Consider the following 23,176-nt stretch of genomic DNA (forward strand, 5'->3'; position numbering starts at 1 on the left):
CTTTAAAAGTTGGAATGGTTTATTTCTTACTCCACAAATAAAAACAATGTCAATATTTTGTCTTTGATACAACCACACACACATTCTGAGAAACATTAAAACAAACCACAGAAGACAAATTTATCGCAAAATATACTTTTCAATTCGTTGCTACATTCGTGTGCATGTCGAGTTAATTTAACAGAGGTAAAGCCCTTATTTTCCATACTTAAACAGGTTGTATTCCAAAACTAAAGTGGAGGACTTGATTAGAGGATATTCTATATCATTCTCATTTCACTGCTTGTGCGTGGCTGTACATTCTTTTGAAAGGCAAACTGACTGTAAGTTTTCGGGCAAGTAAATACAAAGCTTTTAAACACATGGCTGCTGTGATAAAAATTCGTTTTTTTCACCAGTAAATAAGCTGAGTTAAAAGTTAAAAAATTTTTTGTCAAGAAATAAAGTTAAAAGAATGGAAAATGGTCTAATAAAATCATGAAAATAAAGAAAGATACAGCCGGGTTAAAAGTCACATGTTTGATACTCCCCTGCCAAAGGAGTAACACACTTCAAAAAGCCATATAAGTGCAGTAATGAGCAACATAATTTTTTAAAGTACAAAATGAATTGAGGAGTGTATTTTTGTCCACATTGTTTGCACTGAAAATTGTAAATTACATCACAGATATAACTACTCTGAGTGGTATCAGTTTATATAATCTGATACAGACCAACAAAAACTAGTGTTAAATTAAAAAGCAATGTATACAGCTTTCATATAATAACAGAACTTGTTTTTTTGCAGCTGCACATTCATCCAACGAGTGGGAAGCTTAAAAGCGAGGCGCATATCAATTTCCTTTAATTTGGATTACTTTATCTTTCACGCATGCCCAGTTGAAAATAGAAGTGATTTCGTTTTGCATTCTAAGCCTGCAAACTATTTTCATGAAAGTCAAACAATTGAATCAATGTTTCTAAGTGAAATCTTACTGGAGGGGGTGGGTGGGAGGTGGGTACGGTGAGATTGGGTAGAGAAGATTTGAGAGAAAAAAGAGGGGGGGGGGGGGGGGGGGGGGGGGCGGTGTTAAATTACACACAGTTAATCAGGAGAGGAGTGACGAGTCAGAAAAATGTAAAATGTCAGAATGAGTGGAGTGGCTTTGTGTACATGTAGCCTTTAAAAGGGTCGGAGCAAAATAACCTGTTCACATTACATTAAAACTAAGAAATGACAAAAAATGCAAGTACTTTTAAAAACAACAATATTGTGCAACAGTCCCCCCCCCCCCCCCCCCATGATTTCTCAACAATCTTGCTGTGTACTTTCAGGGTTGCAGATCATGTGTGTCATGGATTTGTACAAGTAAAACGTTTTGAAAGTAAAGAATAAGTTCACTCATATGTTTGATTAGGATGCTATATCATGATACATTAAAAACAAATGTGATCGGTTTCTTCTTTTTAAACTGATAGTGATTTGAGATTACTTTCTCTGGCACATTTTGACAAGAAAGGCTGATGTTCAGTATTTAAGAAGAATCTTTGACTTTTAACAACCATGGAAGTGACTAATATACACTAGCAGGGTGGGAATGCATTTCTCGATACATGGTATCATGTTGATTTGGGGTAATCTGCACAGTTCCTACAAGGCTAAACTCGGTGCATATTTACAGAAAACGCGTTTTTCAAAAAGGTTGGTGGTTCATTACAGAGAGGCTACCTATTACACAAACATACACTGCACTTTGCCAATTTCATAAAATAGTTTTTTCTCTCGCTCCCTTCCTTTCACAGACACAAATTCTCTCATTCTCACTCTCATACACACTCTCTTTCTCTCTCTCTCCTCCTTTGTAATGGTATAATCCAACACCTCTCGGCTTTGAAACATGCACAAGCTTTAAGAGCACTTTCTAGGTAAGAAAATACAGAAAGACAGCGTAAAAAGTCATTTCACATATGTATACATGTACTGCTAAGCCATTCAGGGCAATACAATCTGGAACCATATTAGTCCTAATGATATGGATTTCCTTTTTCATCACATGATTAGAGAGATCTTGGTTGATTTTGCGACACACTGCACATTGGAAAGGCTATCTTTCACCTGTGTTTTTCTCTCCAAAAAGCAACTCTCAATAAATATGTTGTAGCATTATTAGTTAACAAGATATTTGCATTGAGACGCAAAACTGCCAAGTATCAGTATAGTTTAGGATTTATGAGGAGAAACAATTCCTTATATGTGTTCCATCAGAACTGACATCTCCCCCTCTCTCTCTTTAACTCTTACACAAACACAATCTCTCTCTATCTCTGTCTAAAAGCTTGGACGTATTTTTCAATCAAGGTGTGGAGGAGACAAAACCGATGAATGCTACATGCAAGTGGACAATGATGCTGATAATACCCCATGGCAAGAAATCGAAGAGCCGCAACTCTTTCATTTTGATGAAGTGGACTAGAAGTTAAAGGTGCTGAAAATGACAAGGCACAATATGACTGCAGGTAAGGATTTTTAAAGAAAGCTTGCAGTTCTCTCTTTGGTTTTTCTCTTCATCCGTGATGATTAAACAGACCAAAAAGTTTCTTCTTGCAAAGACAGCAAGGTTGGAAAGACAATAGGTTAAACAGTTTGGGATGGAAGAAAGAAGGAGAGAAGATAATTGGCAGTGCAACTGAACTTGTTTCAGCAGAAACTATTCTCCATGTTTCAGCGTTCCTCCTTGAAATGATAAGCAAAAGATCAGATCCATACAATGACAATGATTTACATGACTGTCACATCGACTTGTCTTTGAATTAAAAGGTATTGAAAGAGTATGTACAAAACACTTATACAACTTATGAAACTCAGAAAGAACACGCATCACTTACTATCAAAATCCTGCAAGAACTAACACAAGTAACTATTACAAAGTCCTGTGAGGATGGAAAAAGCTGCAAATGACAATGCTGCACAGCGATTGGGAAAAAGACAAAACATCGATCACTACACAGAAGTACTGTCATCACAATGGAATATGTACACGTTCTAATTCCAAACAAAATTATTCTGATCACAAACGAACATTTAGTATTGTCCTCCTTTTTACAGTCAAATTATGTACAGATTATTCACATGTAAAAACCTGTAAAACACACTATACCAAGAAAGATGATAATATAATTGTAAATGCTTTTGAATGTATGTGCAGATGGAGCTGGATTTAGTCTTGCAAAGAAACGACCCAAAAAGTACAGGCATTTATTTTTAATTTGTTTAAAAAATTTTGTTTTTAAAGATTTATGAATGTGAATAAAACCAGACACATTAGCATCATCATGAATAAAACTGTTGCATGGAAGGGAGACATAATATCATATTATATTATGTTTCATACATGGCATGAGATATCCCATCCTTTACTCAAAAGCACACTTTTCATTTCATAGATTCATAGATGGCATTCCTAGCAGTAGCGAATTGAACACATTTCATTTGATGAAAATGGCAAGCGAAGGAATGATGTCGAATGTGAATTCCTTTCGACTCCTGATGACAATAATAAAAACTGAAGCACCATTGAAACATTCAACATTCTTTCTTTATTTGGTGTTTAACGTCGTTTTCAACCACGAAGGGTTATATCGCGACGGGGAAAGGGGGGAGATGGGATAGAGCCACTGTCAATTGTTTCTTGTTCACAAAAGCACTAATCAAAAATTTGCTCCAGGGGCTTGCAACGTAGTACAATATATGACCTTACTGGGAGAATGCAAGTTTCCAGTACAAAGGACTTAACATTTCTTACATACTGCTTGACTAAAATCTTTACAAAAATTGACTATATTCTATACAAGAAACACTTAACAAGGGTAAAAGGAGAAACAAAATCCGTTAGTCGCCTCTTACGACATGCTGGGGAGCATCGGGTAAATTCTTCCCCCTAACCCGCGGGGGGTAAACATTCAACACTGAAGTTTCATAAACAAAGATAAGAAAAACACACCAACAACCCTTTCTATTGTCAGTATACAATCCAAAAATGACCATGAATCCCAGGGAGGAGATAAAGCAACAGCATGAATGATTCCAGCAGCCCTCTACCCCCCCCCCCCCCCCCCCCCCCTTCCGGAATAACAAAACAAGAACATAAACAAACCATTTTGCTCAGATATATCCCAAAACATCACACTTCTGCATATATTCACACCATTCATCCTCTATTCATACCCAATCTCTATTTTCAGGTTTTTGCCATTCCAAATCATTCTCCAGAGATTTTAACTTGGAAAGGTGCTACAGTGGTGCCTGCAATGTGTGGCCCCTCCGATGAGAGGACACCTCTCTTAAAAGGACGCTTTCTGTTGTCCATTATCCCTACCAAAGTATACCTGCCATGACAGGCCACCTGCAATGCAGGGACAATTCTGGCTGGCCCCAAGGGTGTCCTTTCATGGCAGGTACCACTGTAGTTCACAATACCATGCGAGAACTTGCACCGTTGTACCGTTGTCGTGGGTAATTAATGTCCCTGCAGGATATTCTTCTTTCAAACTACCCAAAAAGAGACCTTCCATTTTGCCATTCTTCTTGAACCAACAACAACCACAACTTTAGCCATCTTGCAACAGTCTCCTCTAGGAGGTGCCATATCACTTCGTCCCTTCCTGCATCAAACAGCTCCGTTCTGATAAACATATTCTGTATCCAACAGGACATATAATTATCTCATTCCAAACTTTCTCTGTACACAAATGGCCAAAAGCACAACCTTGTCAATGCTGAGTTGCGTTTATATCACTACAGTATCTCGTCAGACATCACAGAAACAACATCATATGTGCACTAGTTCACACACACACACACACTACATTCAGGAAACACACAGTATTCCTGCACTGAAAAGGACTTGCTCAAATATGTGATAAACTATTCGAGACTATCCTACACTATTGCACAACATGAAAAGAAAGAAAAGAAAGAATGCTTTCAATGATTTTCTGTCTAGAGAAGAACATCACTTATATGCAAGAAGCTGCCACTCATTTTCAACACAAAGTAATGAGTAGATAAACTTCTCGTAATCTCATAATTGCAAAGAAAAATGTTCCAGCCACATAATTCTTCCAACACCAATACTCTGAAGAAGTGAAACGAGAAGAAAAAAAGAAAGAAAAAAAAAAGGCCAGCCACTCAGCACACTTCTACACATGGTGATCTCCATGCAGCGGTGTTTTCTCCTACAATGACAAACAGACACACACACACACACCGAGTCTCAGTCATATCCTTTGACACACAAGACGTACCACAAGCAACACTCACCACACAAGCATTCACTCGCAAGGGGCACACAACCGTGCCAAGATTGATCCAGTTTATCACATGATGGCCAGAGAAACATGCTAGACAGCAAGAATCCAGACTTTTTCCCCCCTACTTGAAAGAACACATGACTTCGATGCAGATCGTATTTCACAGATTATGAGAAATAGATGCAAGCGTAACATTTCGCCCACTGAAAAGAAAACACAACTCCTTTTTGATCCTACTTTCCTTGCGCGTTGACTATTCTACTTTCTGAGAAACACTGTGGAAATATCATCATTAAAAAGTCTGTTAGAAGAAACATGAAATCATTAATATTGATTGATTGTTTTAAGGCAATACTTTAAAAATGAATACAACTGACTATTCTAAAAAAAAATCATTTCTGATCAAAATTTTGCATTTTCAGACAAGAGTGTCAACAAAAGGAAGAAGTTCAGAAGTGTGTAAAATGGAGAAAAAAGTCTGTTGTTGCCATCACGCAAGCTCTCTCAACCCTTACTTCGCCCAGTTGGGCAAAGTGTAGCGACAACAAGCAGTTGTCCCAAGTTCTTCATTTCCCTTGCCATTTCAGAATATTTGAAAGGCCAGATTACATACCCATCCTTGTACACTTGATGTGTAACTCCATGAATTTGATTTCCTCAAAAGGTGGGTGATACATTTTGCACAACAAAAAAACAAATAATGTGCCCATATATATATATATGTAATCAAAAACATTTCACACAAAGAAAATGTCTGCTTGAAAACAAACTAAACCGTAGTTAGAGAATCAAATATTAAGCAGAACCAAAAAAAATGTTAGCAGCAGCAACAGCAAAGAATAATTTCTAAATTAGACACAGGTGGCTGCGACTCTTTAAGTCTTTCTTTCTTTATTTGGTGTTTAACGTCGTTTTCAACCACGAAGGGTTATATCGCGACGGGGAAAGGGGGAAGATGGGATAGAGCCACTTGTCAATTGTTTCTTGTTCATATTACCTTACTGGGAGAATGCAAGTTTCCAGTACAAAGGACTTAACATTTCTTACATACTGCTTGACTAAAATCTTTACAAAAATTGACTATATTCTATACAAGAAACACTTAACAAGGGTAAAAGGAGAAACAAAATCCGTTAGTCGCCTCTTACGACATGCTGGGGAGCATCGGGTAAATTCTTCCCCCTAACCCGCGGGGGGTGACTCTTTAAGTGTTGTGCCTAATTTTCAAATACAGGGTGACCCAAAAAAAAGAGTACCCAAACAAAACGTCATAAATTGAACAAAAATAAAGCAATCTTCATAAAATTTATTTACACACACAAGTAGCCTCTGCATGATTTGCACAGAAAATTTTAGCGTTCTAGCTTGTCTTTCAGGAAAGTTATGCTCATTCTACAGAACATGCTCCAAATGGCCTCCGCGCCGCTGCAGGCAAACTTGAACTCGCCGCGCAAAGTTATCAATCACCCGCACACACTCCTGTTGCGAGATTCCGCGAATGGTTGTTGTGATGGCTCTCTTGAGTTCTGGGATTGTCTGTGGGTTGTTCCTGTAGACGTTGTCTTTCAGGAACCCCCAAAGATAGAAATCTGGGGGATTTAAATCCGGGGGAGGCCATTTGGAGCATGTTCTGTAGAATGAGCATAACTTTCCTGAAAGACAAGCTAGAACGCTAAAATTTTCTGTGCATATCATGCAGAGGTTACTTGTGTGTGTAAATAAATTTTATGAAGATTGCTTTATTTTTGTTCAATTTATGACGTTTTGTTTGGGTACTCTTTTTTTGGGGTCACCCTGTATGAAAAAAAATAAATTGCAGCATCCTTTAGTTTTAACCAATACAAACATCTGAATTGTGAAAAGCAGTAAGGATGAACATAACACACTTGCAGACATACCTGAATGCAGAAACTTCATCTGCTTTAAATAGTCATTTTTTCCTTTTTTTCTTTAAAAAGCAAAACAAGAAAACAACAGTTACAACATGTATAAGTATGTATAGAAGACCAAAGATGGAAAAACAGGCATATGAGATGTCTTCAACAAAAAAGGAAAGTGTAGATCTTGAGATTGTCCAGATGTACATGAAATAAACAGTAACAACAATGAAACAATAAAATATTTTTCTCAGAAGCAGATCTATGACAATATGATACATTTTTTTCCATTGTTAACAATGAGAGCACTTACCTAAAGTTGGCTAAACACTAAAGTTGGCTAAACAATCATTCAACTTTTTCCTTTCCTTCCTAAATGTCATAGTAATACGGAATCCTAATGAAATGTAATGAGACAGAGCAACTTTACATACTGTAATAACATTTAATTGTTGGTAAATGCCTAAGATGTCAGTGCCTTCCCTCTCCAAAACTTACATGGAAAGCATGTCGCCGTGTAAACCATTACATCCTCAGTGTTTTCTCTTCTGATGTATTGAACAGCATTTTAACAACATGATGTGAAAATACCATTTAAACAATTATTACTGAGCAGCAAACAGCCTGCCTTTCACCCGGGCCTAACCGAAACAAAGCACTGAAACTGACACATTCAATAATCACAAACACAGTGGTGCTGTGACGTTAAGTGAATGACACTAACGGTTCCATTGTGACTTCTTATTTTTGTCTAAAAATAACGGATGTCAATAGCCTTGGGCCAATGGACATAGAACAAAGGCGTACTGAAGAATCTAAACACAAAATAACATCAACAGAAAGAAAACGAGAAACAAACCTCTGTCTGTAATCTATGCATTGAAACATTATTCCTGAGTTTAAAACGCTGCTGGGTTATTCCTGCGCAAGTCTCTGTAATGCTTACATTAAACAAAGTTGTAACCTTTCCACACAAAAATGGCGTAAGTAGTAGAGATTTTACTACAATAAATGGCAACTTGAAAACAGCTCTTTCATGGCAACTTTTGAGAATGCAACTTAAACCAGGTTACCTCCCTTTACCTGCTTACACTTTCAAGGTCTAAATCAGCTTGCTGTTTGGAACCATGCATTCTATATTATGTGCTATTTACCCATTCTAAAGTACCTTTCTGGGGCAATTATGATGCAAAAACCACAAAAAAATGTTCAAAGCATAAAAAGCGTAATACAAAGAGTAACAACTACAGATATAATGTTCACCTGATTTTCTCTCATTACTATTGGCAATTTCTTTAAAATTCTCCATTCAAACTGCTCTCGGAGGCAAAATTATCAAAATTATTCAAAGTAAGAACAAACAAAAAAACTGAAAAACAGAATGCAAGGTGAAAAATCACATACCCATCAAATGTAAAGGTGAAATGTTAGTTCTTTATGTCTATTTATTTTTCTCCCTGAAATTTCAGTTCTCTTTAAAATAAAATAAAAATAAAAGAGTTAAACACAATAACAGTATCGTGTATGAACAGAAGCTGAACCGAGACAGCAGAAAGATGCCTGTTGCAGTAAGGATTTACAGAGGTCCTTAACGTTAAAAAGATATTTCTAGATTCCCATCCTTGAATTTGGAGGGGAAAGATGCTCACGATTGTGGAAGATGGGCAGGGTTATGGATGTGGGGAATAAACTTTCTAATTCTCACTTTCGAGTCAATTCTACCGCTCACTTTTGAGTCAAGTCTGCAACTGACTGTGTCCCTTTAGAAACACCTTCCATCAGAGACTGACCCTGTCACCCTCAAATTTGTATCACCATCCACAAATTCCCTCCTTTCTTTGAAGATGTTTTCAGGGGTTGTGAGTTATGTTTGTACTGTTCCCGGCCTCCTTGGCAAACAAGCCCTGAGCAATGTTTTCGATCAAATCTTTTCATATTCTGTTACACTGTATTACTTATTTGCTGTGCGCAAAATACTCCAAGAACTGGGCAGTTCGGTCATATCCGGGCCATGTTGGCACACTCATTTTACAATGAAACATAAAAATTACAAGCCTTCTCCGTACTTAAAATGGCAAAAAGCAGTTGTGCTCAAAAACACAAACTCAAGGTCAGGCTACAAACAGCCAATGATACAAGCCAGTTAACTTCATGACAAGAAAAACTCTGTTGCATTGATCAATTAACATGACACTGTCAGATCAGTTAACTTCACATGGTACGATCAGTCAACTAGATATTGTACGATCAGTCAACTTTACACAGTGTAAGATCAGTCAACTAGACATTGTACTTTCAGTCAACTTAACACAGTGTAAGATCAGTTAATTTTACACTGTAAAATTCTTGTCTTGATATCAGTTAACTTTGATGCTGCTCCTTGAATCTGCCTGGGTCGATCCAATTGCCTGGAACTGAGATGCTGTAATTGCTGCGTGGTTGAAGTCCGTCATCGTCTGAAACCGTCACAGATTCCACAAATGACGCTCAAGGGGAGGCCACTGGACTGGACTGGTTGGAAATGCCATCGCTGGTGGTGTCCATACGCGGCCGTTTCTTGATCATGGAGGGGTCGAAGTCCGGGTGTCGGCGAGCGTGCTTGTTCAGATGGTCGCTACGCATGAAACGCTTCTGGCAGATGGGACACAGGAACTTTTTCTCCCCTGAAAAAGAATGAACGCAGTTTTATCACGCAGAAAATCATACTTCCCCTGAGACAAATCAAAAGCAAAGAAATTTTTTTGGTCGCTAGTACCCGTAACGCCAGGCTGCTTGGATGGCAGAACACCCCAAAATGTAAGCCACCTACTGTAGTTCTGCCTATGAGTTATTTACAATCTATATCTTGGAAACTTTTGACTGGTCCCAAAAGTGTCTTTTAGATTTTAAAGACAGGTAGTACCACTGTACTTCCCAAAACCTGTCACTACGTTGAGCAAACCAAACCACACCAAAATCCAAACAAAGCATGGCAGTAATGAGTATATAACTTATAAGTGAACTTTAGAAATGACTACATTGAGTAACTACTTCTTTCCCCCCGTAATCGGCGTATGGCTGCCTAAATGGCGGGTAAAAAAAGGTATTACACATAAAAACCCACTCGTGCAAAAAAATACAAGTATACTGGAAATTTTAGCCCATGAACGAAGAAGAAGAAAAAACCCATATTGGTTAAATCATACAATTTTTACAAAGGCAATCAAAGACACAAAAAACAAGTAACAACAACAACCCACAAATACAATAAATTATTCAAAGCAAACAATCAAACAAAACTAACAAAGAAACAGATATTCACCTGTATGGGTACGAGTGTGACGTGCCAGTTCATCGGAGCGTGCAAAGCGTTTCTCACAACCAGACCACGTGCAGGGGAATGGGCGCTCTCCTGTAACAAAGATCAAATCACAATTTAGTTTTATATACTGAAAATCAAACAATTTTGTACCACAAAAAAATTCATCAGGAGTTAAGACTGATGAAAACTTTAGGGGGTACATTAGTTATTAGGCCCCCCCCCCCAAAAAAGGTCTGTTTACGGTAACATAGGTAAAAAAAATAGCGTCGGTAGGTCGGGATTTTTTTTCCCCCAAAAAAACTATATTTTTACGTTATTTATTTTTTTTTTCTCCCCAAATGCCAAAAAAAAGTTTAGGGTCGTGCGAAAAAAATAGGGTCGGTCGGGTTACCGTAAACAGACTATTTTTTTTTGTTGGCCTTACAACTGATCAGTCTCACCTCACTCAGTATTTAACTTACAAATTATACTGAATAGTGAACAAACCATATGAAAGACTTTTCTCTCTCCACTCCAAAAGAAGAAAAACAAACAAAGAGTATCAAAGATTATCAGTTCAACAGACCTCAGATTACCAACATATACTGTACACGGCTAGGCAATGTAACTCCTGCATTTGTAGGCTAGGGTAAGTCGAATTGATGACGCAGAGACAGGATCACAAACAATACAAGGCATTCATTATCAAAACCAACTCAGAAGAACAGCTTAGCAATAGCACAGACAAAACTGGATCTTGATAAAAATAAAAAGGTTAAAATGCCCTTCCTAATACCACCCCCAATAGCATTATCAACAACAAATACTGTGGTAGACTTTCTTTCTTTCTTTGGTGTTTAACGTCGTTTTCAACCACGAAGGTTATATCGCAACAGGGAAAGGGGGGGAGATGGGATAGAGCCACTTGTCAATTGTTTCTTGTTCACAAAAGCACTAATCAAAAAATTGCTCCAGGGGCTTGCAACGTAGTACAATATATGACCTTACTGGGACAATGCAAGTTTCCAGTACAAAGGACTTAACATTTCTTACATACTGCTTGACTAAAATCTTTACAAACATTGACTATATTCTATACAAGAAACACTTAACAAGGGTAAAAGGAGAAACTGTGGTAGACTTTCAAATTCGGCCTGGAGTCACCAGCAGAGTAAGTACAAGGTGCTAGTAATACCTGCCGACAAAAGGGGTATCAAGAGATATGTGTCAACTACATACATTGCATATACCCCAGTCATAGGGCATGTTCCAGCTTGGAGGCTACCCCACCTACTTCACTGATAGGGGGAGAAACTGATTAGGGAGATTACCCTCTTTGTAAACTCAGGCTCTGCTGGGACAGAGAGCCTCCAGAATTACAGAATAAATGATACTGAATAACCTGAGAGGACTCTAACTTATTTTAAATTTAACGTTATTGTTTGTCTGTGCACTTAAAAGACCGTTGGGTCGATATATTTGTGATTGTATTGTTTTGTCAATAACAAACGTTCCACCAACCTACCTTTCTTGTTATTTAATTGATTCTGAATTTTGGAACGTTGGCAGTCTCTTTGTTTTTGGATCTGAGAGGACTCAACTTTCCTGCCTTGACTTAGGAGAACTAGTTGGTTGGTTTAGATTATGTACAATTATTTAGATTAACTAGGCTACCACAGCGGTAAAAAATTTAAAACTTTACGCCAAGATCAATTATGCACTGACAATGTATAGTATCACTTTCAGTCGGACAGAATTAGTGGCTTGCTGCAGATTATCGAGAGATACACAACGTGAACTGTAGAACTGAACTTGTGTCAAGATAATACGTGTACAAAAAGTGTCTCTTAATAAATCCGAGCATACTTCAGGCTTGATATTTTTAACACTCCCCCACCCCCACCCACCCCTCCTCGTACACCTACAGCTTGAATGAAATATTATCTTCATGCCTCTTCTCACAAAAGAGCAATACATTCTCCTCCAAAATGTGCGAGACTTTGCCAGTGACAAAGACAAAGCCTAGTTTTTACGACAATGCAGCAAACTTGCTTTGAGTTTGAAGGGGGCACTCCACAGCTGCTGGCCTCTCTGGTAAACTAATAACACCGAAACTTCAACACGAAGGCGCAGTACAGCACCATACTTACAACTTGGACTTTCACACGGAGCGTGAATTTATGAGAAACCTTTTGACACTAGCCGGATAAGTCGTGTGTGTGTTTGTGCGCGCATCAGTGAGAGAGAGAGAGAGAGAGAGAGAGAGAGAGAGAGAGAGAGAGAGAGAGAGAGATGGGTGGGAGGCGGTGTGCGAGGTAACATGTTAACCCTCAACTTTCTCCTATAAAGCAATTCAATTATTGAGACCCCGTGCCCAGCCCCCTCAAGCAACGTGCATTTTAGAAATCTCTTCAATCGTGTTTTCGGTTGGTCCAGCAAGGCTGAGAGTTGAGATCGTTCAAAATCAGGAATACCTGTCTGCAGCGATAGTAAATTCGCAATTTTTTCTCTTTGACCCTTAAATCTTAAATGGTTTGAAAATCAGAAAAAAAATTGTCAGAAAATCCCTTTTTCACTCAGCAATTCCTTGTAATATAACCTGATGAGAACTTTTAGCTCTGCCGAATACCGCCAGACACAGAAAAGCATGCAACTGACAAATAAACGATTGGAAAAAAATAATAACGAATCAAGCACCAACAAGGAAGAATGTTTCCGAGCCATGCTTTAAAACACAACAACAAACACACACACACACACACACAAGACCAAAAATCACCGCCTCTCAAACAAAACTATCCACACAAACCTAAACAAACTGCAGCACTTTTCATCAAGCCAAATGACGTACAGCACGCTCCGGAGGGCACGGTTTATCTGCCGTGTTGGTGCAACAATAACACACCCCATCAACCCATCGTCTATTTTCAAAAGAGGAAACCACCAGTGGCCTTTCAGTGACGTATCACTTGTGATGACAAAATCAATATCCCCATCCGTATCACAATCAGTCTTCCGTTACATATGGGTTCCCTAATATTTCAACATCCTTCATAGTTATTAAAATGTGGGGTGACTTATCTTATTTAGAGCACTCCATCTTATATAGTATCATGTACGCACAGCCAGATCATGAAATACTGAGAGAGAAGAAAAAAAGAAAGAAAAAAAAAGAAAAGAAAAAAGAAGTCCGAAAACATGAAGAAGTATACAATATAATTATATATCATGATGCAAAATCGTGCACCTGGGAATCCAGAGAATGATCTCTGGAGCTTTGAAAATGTCGGAAATTCGCAAATTGGTGGGGAAACACGCTCATGCATGAATGCGTAAGGTGGTTTAATCTCGCCACCCAAGTAAGACGAAAGATAAGCAGAAGAGCGACACCAAAGATGCACTGTAAAGGTTACAGTACAATGAAACCTCTGTTTTGCTACCTCTCTCTTTAAGAATCTGATTCCTGAGATGTTCTCTTAAAAAGTTCTCAAGAGTAACTTAAAGTCAAAAGAGCGAGGGCCTCTGTACAAACAGGTACATGTATACTTTACTTCAGACTGAGGAGGTTCTACCTGCATGCTTGTTTAATAGGTGTGTCACGAATTCATCTGTGCCGCAATTTCGGCCAACACAAACCTACAGACCTTATTTTCTTCGTTCATTTCATTTAGAAAACAATCGTACATGCCATTATGTAGGTCAATTTTTCTATGAAACCTCACAGAAAAAAATCTTATTTTAGCGATTTATTTATTCCCAGTTAATTTATTTTCAACTAGATGATTACCCGCTTCGCCGGGTACTGGCTTCGCCGGGAAGAAGTAGAGCCGAATACCAGGAAAGGAGATAAACGCGCAAAACACTGGAGACCTTCTAAAAATAGTAACATGCAGTGACCTTCTAAAAATAGTAACGTAGTAACGGGAATAAGGATTGACGCCACACGGAGGAAGGGAGATAATCGCGGCTGAAAACACTGGAGAAGATAAGGAAGAGTTACTGGTAGTGGTAGTGGATCCCGACAACAAAAACAAAAACACAAAAAAATCGGTTCAGCGCGCATAGCGCTGCGCGCTGAGAGCACGTGTTGAAATATTTCATCGATGAGGTTGTGTCCGGGGTGTAGCTGAATACGGTGTCCAAATTTGAAAAAGATCCACCGAGAACTTTGGCCGTGCATCGCGAACAGACACACAGACACTAGTCGTATATATATATAGATGCTTTAGTTCTTTCTCTCTTTTCAGAAAACCGAGATGGCGTGTTTACACAACACCAAGAATTACGTTTCATAATCAGCTTGATCCCAGAGATTAAAACTGAGAAAATATCGATTTTTGTCCCTCCACACCCAGTCACACAAACGTCTCACTATAATTGTCATAAAAATACTCTCTTTTTTTTAGACGCATCAATTCTGATATTGGCATGCTGTTAAAAGGGTTGTGATTGCAAACATATTACGTGTAGGGTATTTCAAACCAACAACAGACGCAGGACAATTCGCGCTACACTCATGCACTGACGCCATGAATAGCCCATAGGCCATACATTAAAAACATCAGAGAGAATTAATATTAGAGTACATTTATACTATGAACAGCCTCCTTAACAGAAGAGGTTGACTCCGACGACATGACAAAATCGGCAGACGAAGTTTATTGACCCCTACGTATTTCTGTAACTGCCCCCCCCCCCCCCCCCCCCCCCCCGTAATGTCCCCTCCATCTCTGCCTCCATCCCGTCACCAATGTTGACACTGGGCGACAAGAGCACGACTCTCAGTCTTACACAAAGAGCAGATCAGAGATAGAACTCACTCACTGCACATATAAAACAACCATACTGTACTCTCTCTCTCTCTCTCTCCGTTACTTTGCTTGCTGATTGCTTTTTCGTTTTTGAATTGTTTGTTTGTTTGTTTTTTTGTCGTTGTATGACATGGTATTTGTTTGCTTGTTTGTTTGCTTATTTTTCAGTTATTTCCATCATGTATGTATTAGAATGTTGTATTAGATGTAAGGACAGGTTGTAAAAAAAGCCGTGGCCTTAAACCTCTATCCTTGTAAAATAAAGTTCCATCATCATCATCTCTCTCTCTCTCTCTCTGGGGGTTTGATAATCTGTTACTACACTAATGTATGTGTCCGTACAATTAACACTGTAAACCCTAGTTGAGTCGAAGATTTTAAGAACAACCAGCAGGCTTAAATTTGATTTTAAAACAAGTGATCGCACAAGGATTTCCATTTCAGTCTAAAGGGTGTGGCTAGGCGAACATGAACCAGTGCAAAGACACACATAATCTTCGATAAATCTTAATCAATCAGCGAGCTCACGTTTCTATCAGTTCTACTCAGCGTGTAAATTTAAAAAGTTGTTTGCTGCTAAGAAAAAGAAATTGCTAAAGAATATTTTGGACTTTATTAATAGAATTTGTAACAGTTTTTCATCATTTTTTTAATTGACTATATTAGCATATATATATATCATGATTGTATTGATTGTATTTGCCAGTCGAATGTTTCACATGTCCTCCTGCCTTTGTGAGCAAGGCCACCCGCCCGAACAAAGAAAACACACACCATGGCAGACCTAAAAACACTCGAACAGTGTGTGTGTGGAGGGGGTAACAGTTGTGTGTGCGTGTGTTAGAGAGAGAGAGAGAGAGAGAGAGAGAGAGAGAGAGAGAGAGAGAGAGAGAGAGAGAGAGAGAGAGAGAGAGAGAGAGAGAGAGAGAGACTGGCACAGGCACCAGCCATTACATTAATTCGAGGGAGTCACTTTTAACGTAATCCTTCACCAAACTCAGGTGTGTGACTACATTCATACTGAAGAGATCAGATTCAGCAAAACACTGCATAGGAAAACTTTCTACAATATAATCCGTTCTGGTGCCTGTATCAAAAACGACCCAAATCCAAAGCAAAGACCTGTATCACGACACTGGATCAGTACAACAGCCCGCCCGCACCTGCCGTTCTTTACCTCCGACTCCACATTGTGCCTACCACTTTTTACAATAACGAAACCTGGGTTCTTCGGCGCGGGAGGACGACGAGGGGGTTGGGGGCAGTGACACTCATTATAACGGCAGCTGGACTTGGGCTGAAACGCGCGGCTTTGAGACCCGCGAACCGTGACCCTAATGCTCAATTTACAAATAGTGTGTCTCTCCCAGTCCCCGACGCTGCTTTGTAACTGATTTTGCATACCTCTAACACACTTAGAGGTATGAATCCGTTCCGCTTGATTGACAAAACGAGCTATACTTCTACTGGCTATGACCCCTGATTTATCAATAATTCACACCGCTTAAGAGCGACGAAAGCCATAGTAGACGTCGAACGCCTATCACTTCGCACCTGTCAAGGTCTACAGTCTCTGTCCCAGTCCCATTGGCGCACCTGTTCTTCCTACGCATATATTACAGCCGTTCTCACAACCATTCCTGTGACAAAGAACATTTCCCCCCTACAGCCATACTGGGATTAACAGGTGTACGAATTGTAATCTTTTCCTCCTCAGTCGTACTGAAAATCAGCACTGTGCGAACTGAAAGAAGCTTGTGTGAGGGCGGAAGGGTTGTCAACATCAAACGTCAGTAAACAGAGAGAGGATTATGAGTGAAGTGAAGTCCACGTGTTAGCAACATCCCGCCACTCCCTCACTCAGTCTCAATCCCTCTATCTTTCTTTCTTTATTTGGTGTTTAACGTCGTTTTCAACCATTCAAGGTTATATCGCGACGGGGGAAGGGGGGGGGGAGATGGGATAGGGGAAAGGGGGGAGATGGGACTCAATCCCTCTAAACTTAGCGACCTTTGGTTTACTGTGATTGAAGTTACGTATTATAATCAAACTCAAGTCAACTGATCTTTATTTACGTGTTTCAATTGCAATCATTGCTGAATTCTCTTGTGCCAACTTTCATAGTTAAAACTTAAATTGTTAGCCCGTTTCTCTCTTTAAAATATCCACTGGAGGCCTTCGTGCCCATCGTGTTCAAACGTTATTACTTGAATTCAACGTTTTCACCTCAGTCTGTAAAAGGGGGCGTGGCAACTGGGCGCGCATGTATTTGAAGTTTACCGGGCTTAGTGTGTGTATGTGTGCGTGTACGTGCGTGAGTGTGCGTCACTTTCACTTCTAGCTCTACATCCCCTGCATCTCCCTAACAAACAAGACGCAGACTGCGACTAGGTACAAACCCCGACCGACGGAAGAAAGGACAGCTGAACGTCGAAACTCGAAACGCCCAATCCCGGAAAACTGTCACCACAGCGACAAGAACAGAGAACAAGAAAAAGAACTTTGACTAGAGAGGGGGAGGAAAAAGCAAAGCAGCACACAGTTAAACTCAATAGCCTGTTGTGTACTTCTAAACAAGCCTACCCCCTCCCCCCCCCCCCCCTTTCCTGAAAGGAAACACAAGTTTGGCGTGGAACAAAGAAACTGCTTCGTGTGTCCCCGGAAAATTTGAATACAGGTGTCCCTGCGCGACAGTGGGTGTAAAAAGTGCCTGCCTGTCGCGAGGCCCTCTTTATCCTGGCGCAATAACACTGACAGCGGTGCGACGACTCTGCCATCTGGCACGCGCCTTCCACGCGCCGAACTGGGGTCGTGCGCGCACCGCACAAAGGCATCACTGCACCCCCCATGATTTTATCACCCGTCCCCTCTCCCCACCGCTCCCTCTCTCTCTACTAGACACTTCGAAGTCTGTCCTTTCAACTTCACCACCAGCAGGGAAAGTGGGACAAGAAAAAAAGAGGCTTGATTTTCAGGCAAGACAAATCCTTGCACTTGATTTTGAAGAAAGTTATTGAAACAAAACGCAGCTCCTATCAGTATCAGTGTAGTTCACAACAAAGAAACAGACAAAGGTCTCTATATTCTGTCCAGTCTATGTTTGACTTTGAGTGAAAGTGAAACTGGTTTTCATTCAATTTTTCAAAGAAAAGTTAATAAAAGCTTGAACGTTTAGACCAAATACTACATGTATAGTAGTGATGATGATGAATACACCACTGGCAAAAGGATATCCTCAAATGAGAGACAAACCACTTGAAACTACTTGTCCTAAAGTGGGGAAGGACGGTTGCAAATATCCCAGAGTTTCAGTTTCCATTTCCACCTTTCATCAGCTGAGCATCCTGTCTTGCCTGGACAATCTTCAGACCAAAAAAGTATTTAAGGTTTCCGATTCCCCACCGACATTTTCATCCCAACTCTATAACTTTGTTTTACTCTTTTTTTCCCCCTGCGAATAAAATGCCACATGTGCCTCTGTACAAAAAAAGAAGTAAACAATCCACCCATCATACATTTTAATATTTTTGGCCTTTTGATTGAACAAATCCTGGTGCTTCTTTGTCCTAATTTCCTATCATCAACCAAAGGGATATATATATAATATACATTGTAGTGGCTTTACAATCCTTGGTGCAAAACGACAAAATAAAAAATAGCTGTGGGAATTACCAGAACCACCACCCTCCATCACCCTACCTGTTTTCTGACAAGGCAGCCCTGATTAAACACAGACTCTGCCTAAATCAATGCCTGTACACAGTGAAACCAGAGGCCCTGAAATGTCAAACCAATGGCCACAGCTGTCCTCTCTAGCTCTGCATGAATTGTAATCCTCTGTAATAACGCCCAATTAAGCAGCAGCAGCTGAGGAAGACTGCAGAAATATCAGCCCAACTATCAATCACAGCTGCCTAGCATGTTATTTTGTAAGGATTGGTTATACATGTGCAGCTAGGACAGCTTGGTTAAACTATTAGTAATACATGTATTCCAAATGACATCTTTGGTCAGGCAGAGCAGAAATAATGTGGACATAATAGAGAACCATTCAAAGAGTTCTAGACCACAGTAATAAACCCACCAAAATCTCCTTTTCACCCCCTCAAAATGGTTAGCAATGCCTTCTCTCGTCTAACTCTAGAATGTCAAGGGTTATTGTCTGCCTGCAGAAGCCTGAAAGAATTCCTTTGGTCAAAATATGGGTACAAGAGACTCGACTATCAGAGATTTCTACCAGACAAGCTCCAGCTTTAAACCATGCATCCCCCATGTTGCAAACAGTGTCGGAAAGGGAGATGGCTGAAAGTGAAAATCAATGAAAGTTGAAACTCCAAGTTATTTCAGCTTTTCTCTCTTACTCTTACAAACTAACACACACAGTCTTTGTCTTCTTTCATCTTAGCTTGAAGTCAAACTGCTTAGCCATAGGGACATAGCCATAGGGACATAGCCATAGGGACAGTTTCCTACAGCAACACAGCTAATGGTGTTGGTCACTGGTTGGAAGTGAAAAAGGGGGAGGGGCAGTTAATCCAGCAAAGAAAATGCTCCCTCTCCTGGTCATCAGTACTTTCAGAAACTGACATGTACTGCATAGACAGCATACCCCCTCCCCCTCCACAAGCTAGTACAGAGAGTGTCATACGATTCATAGTATTCATAACAGTTATAACTTTAATGGGGCCATACAGAACCACACAGGTAACACTAACAACCAGAATAAGTACTCTGTGTCACTGTCAACTTAATCACAAATTTGTTTGAATAATACAGAAAGATTAATCGTTTTGAAACAAAGTTTCCGTTCTGTTGTTCTTGTGTTTTTTAACCATACAATCAAATGTTCTACATTACATAATGTGTGCTGTGACAGTAATTGTAAAGCTGTCTTCCCATTTAAATCATCCCTCATAAACGATCATACCATTACCAAGACCTGCATACAATCCCCATTGTGTAACTAGTTCAGCGTCTACTATATAGATCAGAGAATCACCACTGAAAAAACGAAGCCATCAAGGCTAACGTAAGAAATCGACAAACAGTAACACAAACTCAATCACTCCGTCACACACACACACACACACACACACACACACACACACACACACACACACACACACACACACACACACACACACACAGAAAGAGCATAGGTGAAACTGTGCAAGAAAGCGAGACACTAGATCTAGATCTGTCTGTCTGCATGTAGCCTACTTACAAGGACACGACTGCCAACTAGTCTCGGCGCGCTCAAAATAATAATGACCGAGACTGTCAGTACTTCCTTCGCGTGACGTCTAACCCTCTTACGTCATAATGTGACGTCAATGTAATGTGACGTCTTCAAATGTTAGAGTTTCTACCACAGACATACACACGCACAGACGCACGCACGCACGCACGCACGCACAGACAGACAAAGTTACGATCGCATAGGCTACACTTACGTGAGCCAAAAACATGTGCATGAAAAAACATGTGCCTGCGTGTCTGCTACAGGAATCTGCCAGACATGAGACAGGTCAGAGTCAAATGTCTATTTTGACATTGAAAGGCCAAACAAGGGAAGGTTACCAGACAGCAAGGTTTCAGCCAAGTGATGAAACACACGCTGTGACTTGCATGCTACAGTGCAACCGTAAGAGGGCGTGTCATCAGACACAACACAGTCAGCGTTAAACATGCAGTAAGGACACTAATATTTGCACTAAGTCACTGGCCATGTCATGACAACACTGACACAGAAACGGTCCACAAATTCAACATAGACAAGAAGGGAAGGGGAAAGACCCCTCGACCAGAGGGAGATATAAAAAGCTCTGGAATGATCGAGTTTCCATCGAGCCAGGCCTACACACACAGCGCAGCAGTGTTGTTGTTGGTCGCGAAGAACATTACGAGACGTCTAAAAATAGAGCTCTCCTCACACACAGAGATCGAGAGATCACTGCTGTACAGCTGATGAACCCAGCGCGCCCTCCCTTTCATTGATTTTTCAACAAGACGTTTCAACAACGTTCCCCCCTCGGACACTTTCCCCACGACACTGTCCACTAACCTTACCGCGACCCTAATCGGTGACTTTTTTCTTCCCTCCCTTCTTGCCCTCACCGGATTCTATGTGACAAAGGCGTATTCGTGTTTGTTTGGAAGGAAGCCAGCGCGAGGGCGCTCTTTGCTGGGAACCATGTGGTCGGGCCCAAACAAAGAAATGGCGCGCTTCGAATCCGTGACCGATAATGCTCTAGCGAAAAAACGGTTATTTTGCTCTTACCTGTGTGCGTCCGAAGATGAGCTTTGAGATGGGAGCTTTTGCCGTAGACCTTGTCGCAGTTGTTGTACTGACACCTGTGTAGTTTCTTTGCGTCGTTTTTGGACAGTTTGTCTGATTTTGCGGACCAGTCGAAGGTAGGCGTGGTCCTTCTCCCTTTCCCCCTCCGTGCTTTGCTGCCGCTAAGAGAATGGTAGTTGTGCAGATCTGTGGGGTGGGGGCCGTCATCTTCATACACGGGTACTGATTCCACGGGTTCTTGTCGGAACTGTTTGAGATCAGTGAGAATTCTGGCCAACATGAACGTCTCCGCTGGCTGATTCCTGTCAAACTCGGTGTCTGGTGGCATGGCGTAGTTCGCATTCTCATCAGCACCAGAGCCTGAAGGTTTGGTTCCAACCGTTTGGTGATCTGGTCTGGAGAATGACATGGCCAGCAGACACTCTGCTGCCAAGTTCATCTCCAAATCCGCCTTTTTCTCGCTGTGAAATGTCATCGTCATTGGACGATCTAGCACCTTGTTCCAAAGCTAAAAAGCGAGCTGTCAGATGGGCGGGGAAGAAACGGTGGCGTTACACAAAGCACTCCACTTCGGTGGCCGCGTGGTCGTATCGTTTTCCGATCGAATCTTTGTCCACAATGGCAGTCAAATTTTGACCTTCGTAGTACAGTTTCCACTAATAATTTCTCTCTACCAGGGATCAACCTTCACAAAATCACTATGTTTTACAGCTTGAAGATGAGAGAAATAAAGATCACAGCTGATCGCGCCCACTCGCCATGGAGAAATGTTGGACAACGGCAACGCTGCGTATTTCGCCTTCTCCGTCTGCGCCGCGTGCGTTGTGGGCGGCGCCCAGTTGACAAGAAGGAAGTGACGTAAAATTATTCTCTGCGCAGCGATTGGCTGCAAGAGGAAAAGCGCGCGACTTATAATAGGCGCTTACGCCATCGTTGACCTCGTCCACAACACTCGTAGTGTGTCAGTTGAATCGGCGACTATGCGAACCCCCTGTGGCAGTTTCAACAAGAAACCACGTGTAGAAGCACGTGGATGAATGATCGTAACGGTAAGGTACTTTTGAAACAGAGGCGTTGACTGAAGAAAGCTGCAGAGACAGACTGAGACATCACAGGCACATGCTGCATCAATACATACATTGATGAATACATAATAAATATTTTGAACTGACGAGTATTAGAGGTACACAGACAGAATAAAAACGAAATAAGATAAATAAACTCAAAAACAACCCAAGACACATGAAAATAAACTGGGATTGACAAGACAGTCAAACATTCATCTTCACAGGCGCTTGACATTGGTTCTTCGGAGACTACATAGCCCGGATTTTCTTGATTGTTTTGAATTTATAACGGCAAGGTAATTTTGATTTATTTTGCCATTTTAAATATTGTCCTTTTTTAAAAAAAAAATTACCCCGAAACGTGGGTTTTTTTCTGTTGTTTTTTGTGTGTGTGTAGCTCTGCAGTTTTGGAAGTGATTTTTCAACCTGCCTGAGCAAGGCATCGACACACTTTTCTCCCAGGATCCGAGCGAGCCACGTGTGTCCGGCAAAGGTGGCGGAATTAAGACAGAAGGTTTATTTACCTAGTCGGGGTACTCTTCATACGAGCGATT

At 40.5% G+C, this 23,176-nt stretch overlaps 1 protein-coding gene across 1 annotated transcript; it reads right to left on the bottom strand.

Annotated features, from left to right (window-relative positions):
• Positions 1 to 95: 95 nt before the first annotated feature.
• On the bottom strand, positions 96 to 22,373 carry LOC138948536 (Krueppel-like factor 13). Its single transcript, XM_070320094.1, has 3 exons — positions 21,538 to 22,373; positions 10,468 to 10,557; positions 96 to 9,829 (listed from the first exon to the last, which is right to left on the bottom strand). The coding sequence occupies exons 1-3, from the start codon at positions 22,034 to 22,036 to the stop codon at positions 9,654 to 9,656; spliced, it is 765 nt and encodes a 254-aa protein (XP_070176195.1). The 5' UTR covers positions 22,037 to 22,373; the 3' UTR covers positions 96 to 9,653.
• Between the last annotated feature and the right edge of the window lie 803 nt (positions 22,374 to 23,176).

Source organism: Littorina saxatilis, linkage group LG1, assembly GCF_037325665.1.
Source record: "Littorina saxatilis isolate snail1 linkage group LG1, US_GU_Lsax_2.0, whole genome shotgun sequence".
Lineage (NCBI taxonomy): Eukaryota > Metazoa > Mollusca > Gastropoda > Littorinimorpha > Littorinidae > Littorina > Littorina saxatilis.

What these genes read in the sequence shown, in the direction of transcription:
- LOC138948536 (XM_070320094.1), bottom strand. Translation starts at nt 22,036, where the DNA reads ATGACGATGACATTTCACAGCGAGAAAAAGGCGGATTTGGAGATGAAC. An exon ending in TCATCTTCGGACGCACACAG is followed by an intron (nt 10,558 to 21,537) that starts GTAAGAGCAAAA and finishes TCTTTGTTACAG; the next exon opens with GAGAGCGCCCATTCCCCTGC. An exon ending in TCACACTCGTACCCATACAG is followed by an intron (nt 9,830 to 10,467) that starts GTGAATATCTGT and finishes ATTCTTTTTCAG; the next exon opens with GGGAGAAAAAGTTCCTGTGT.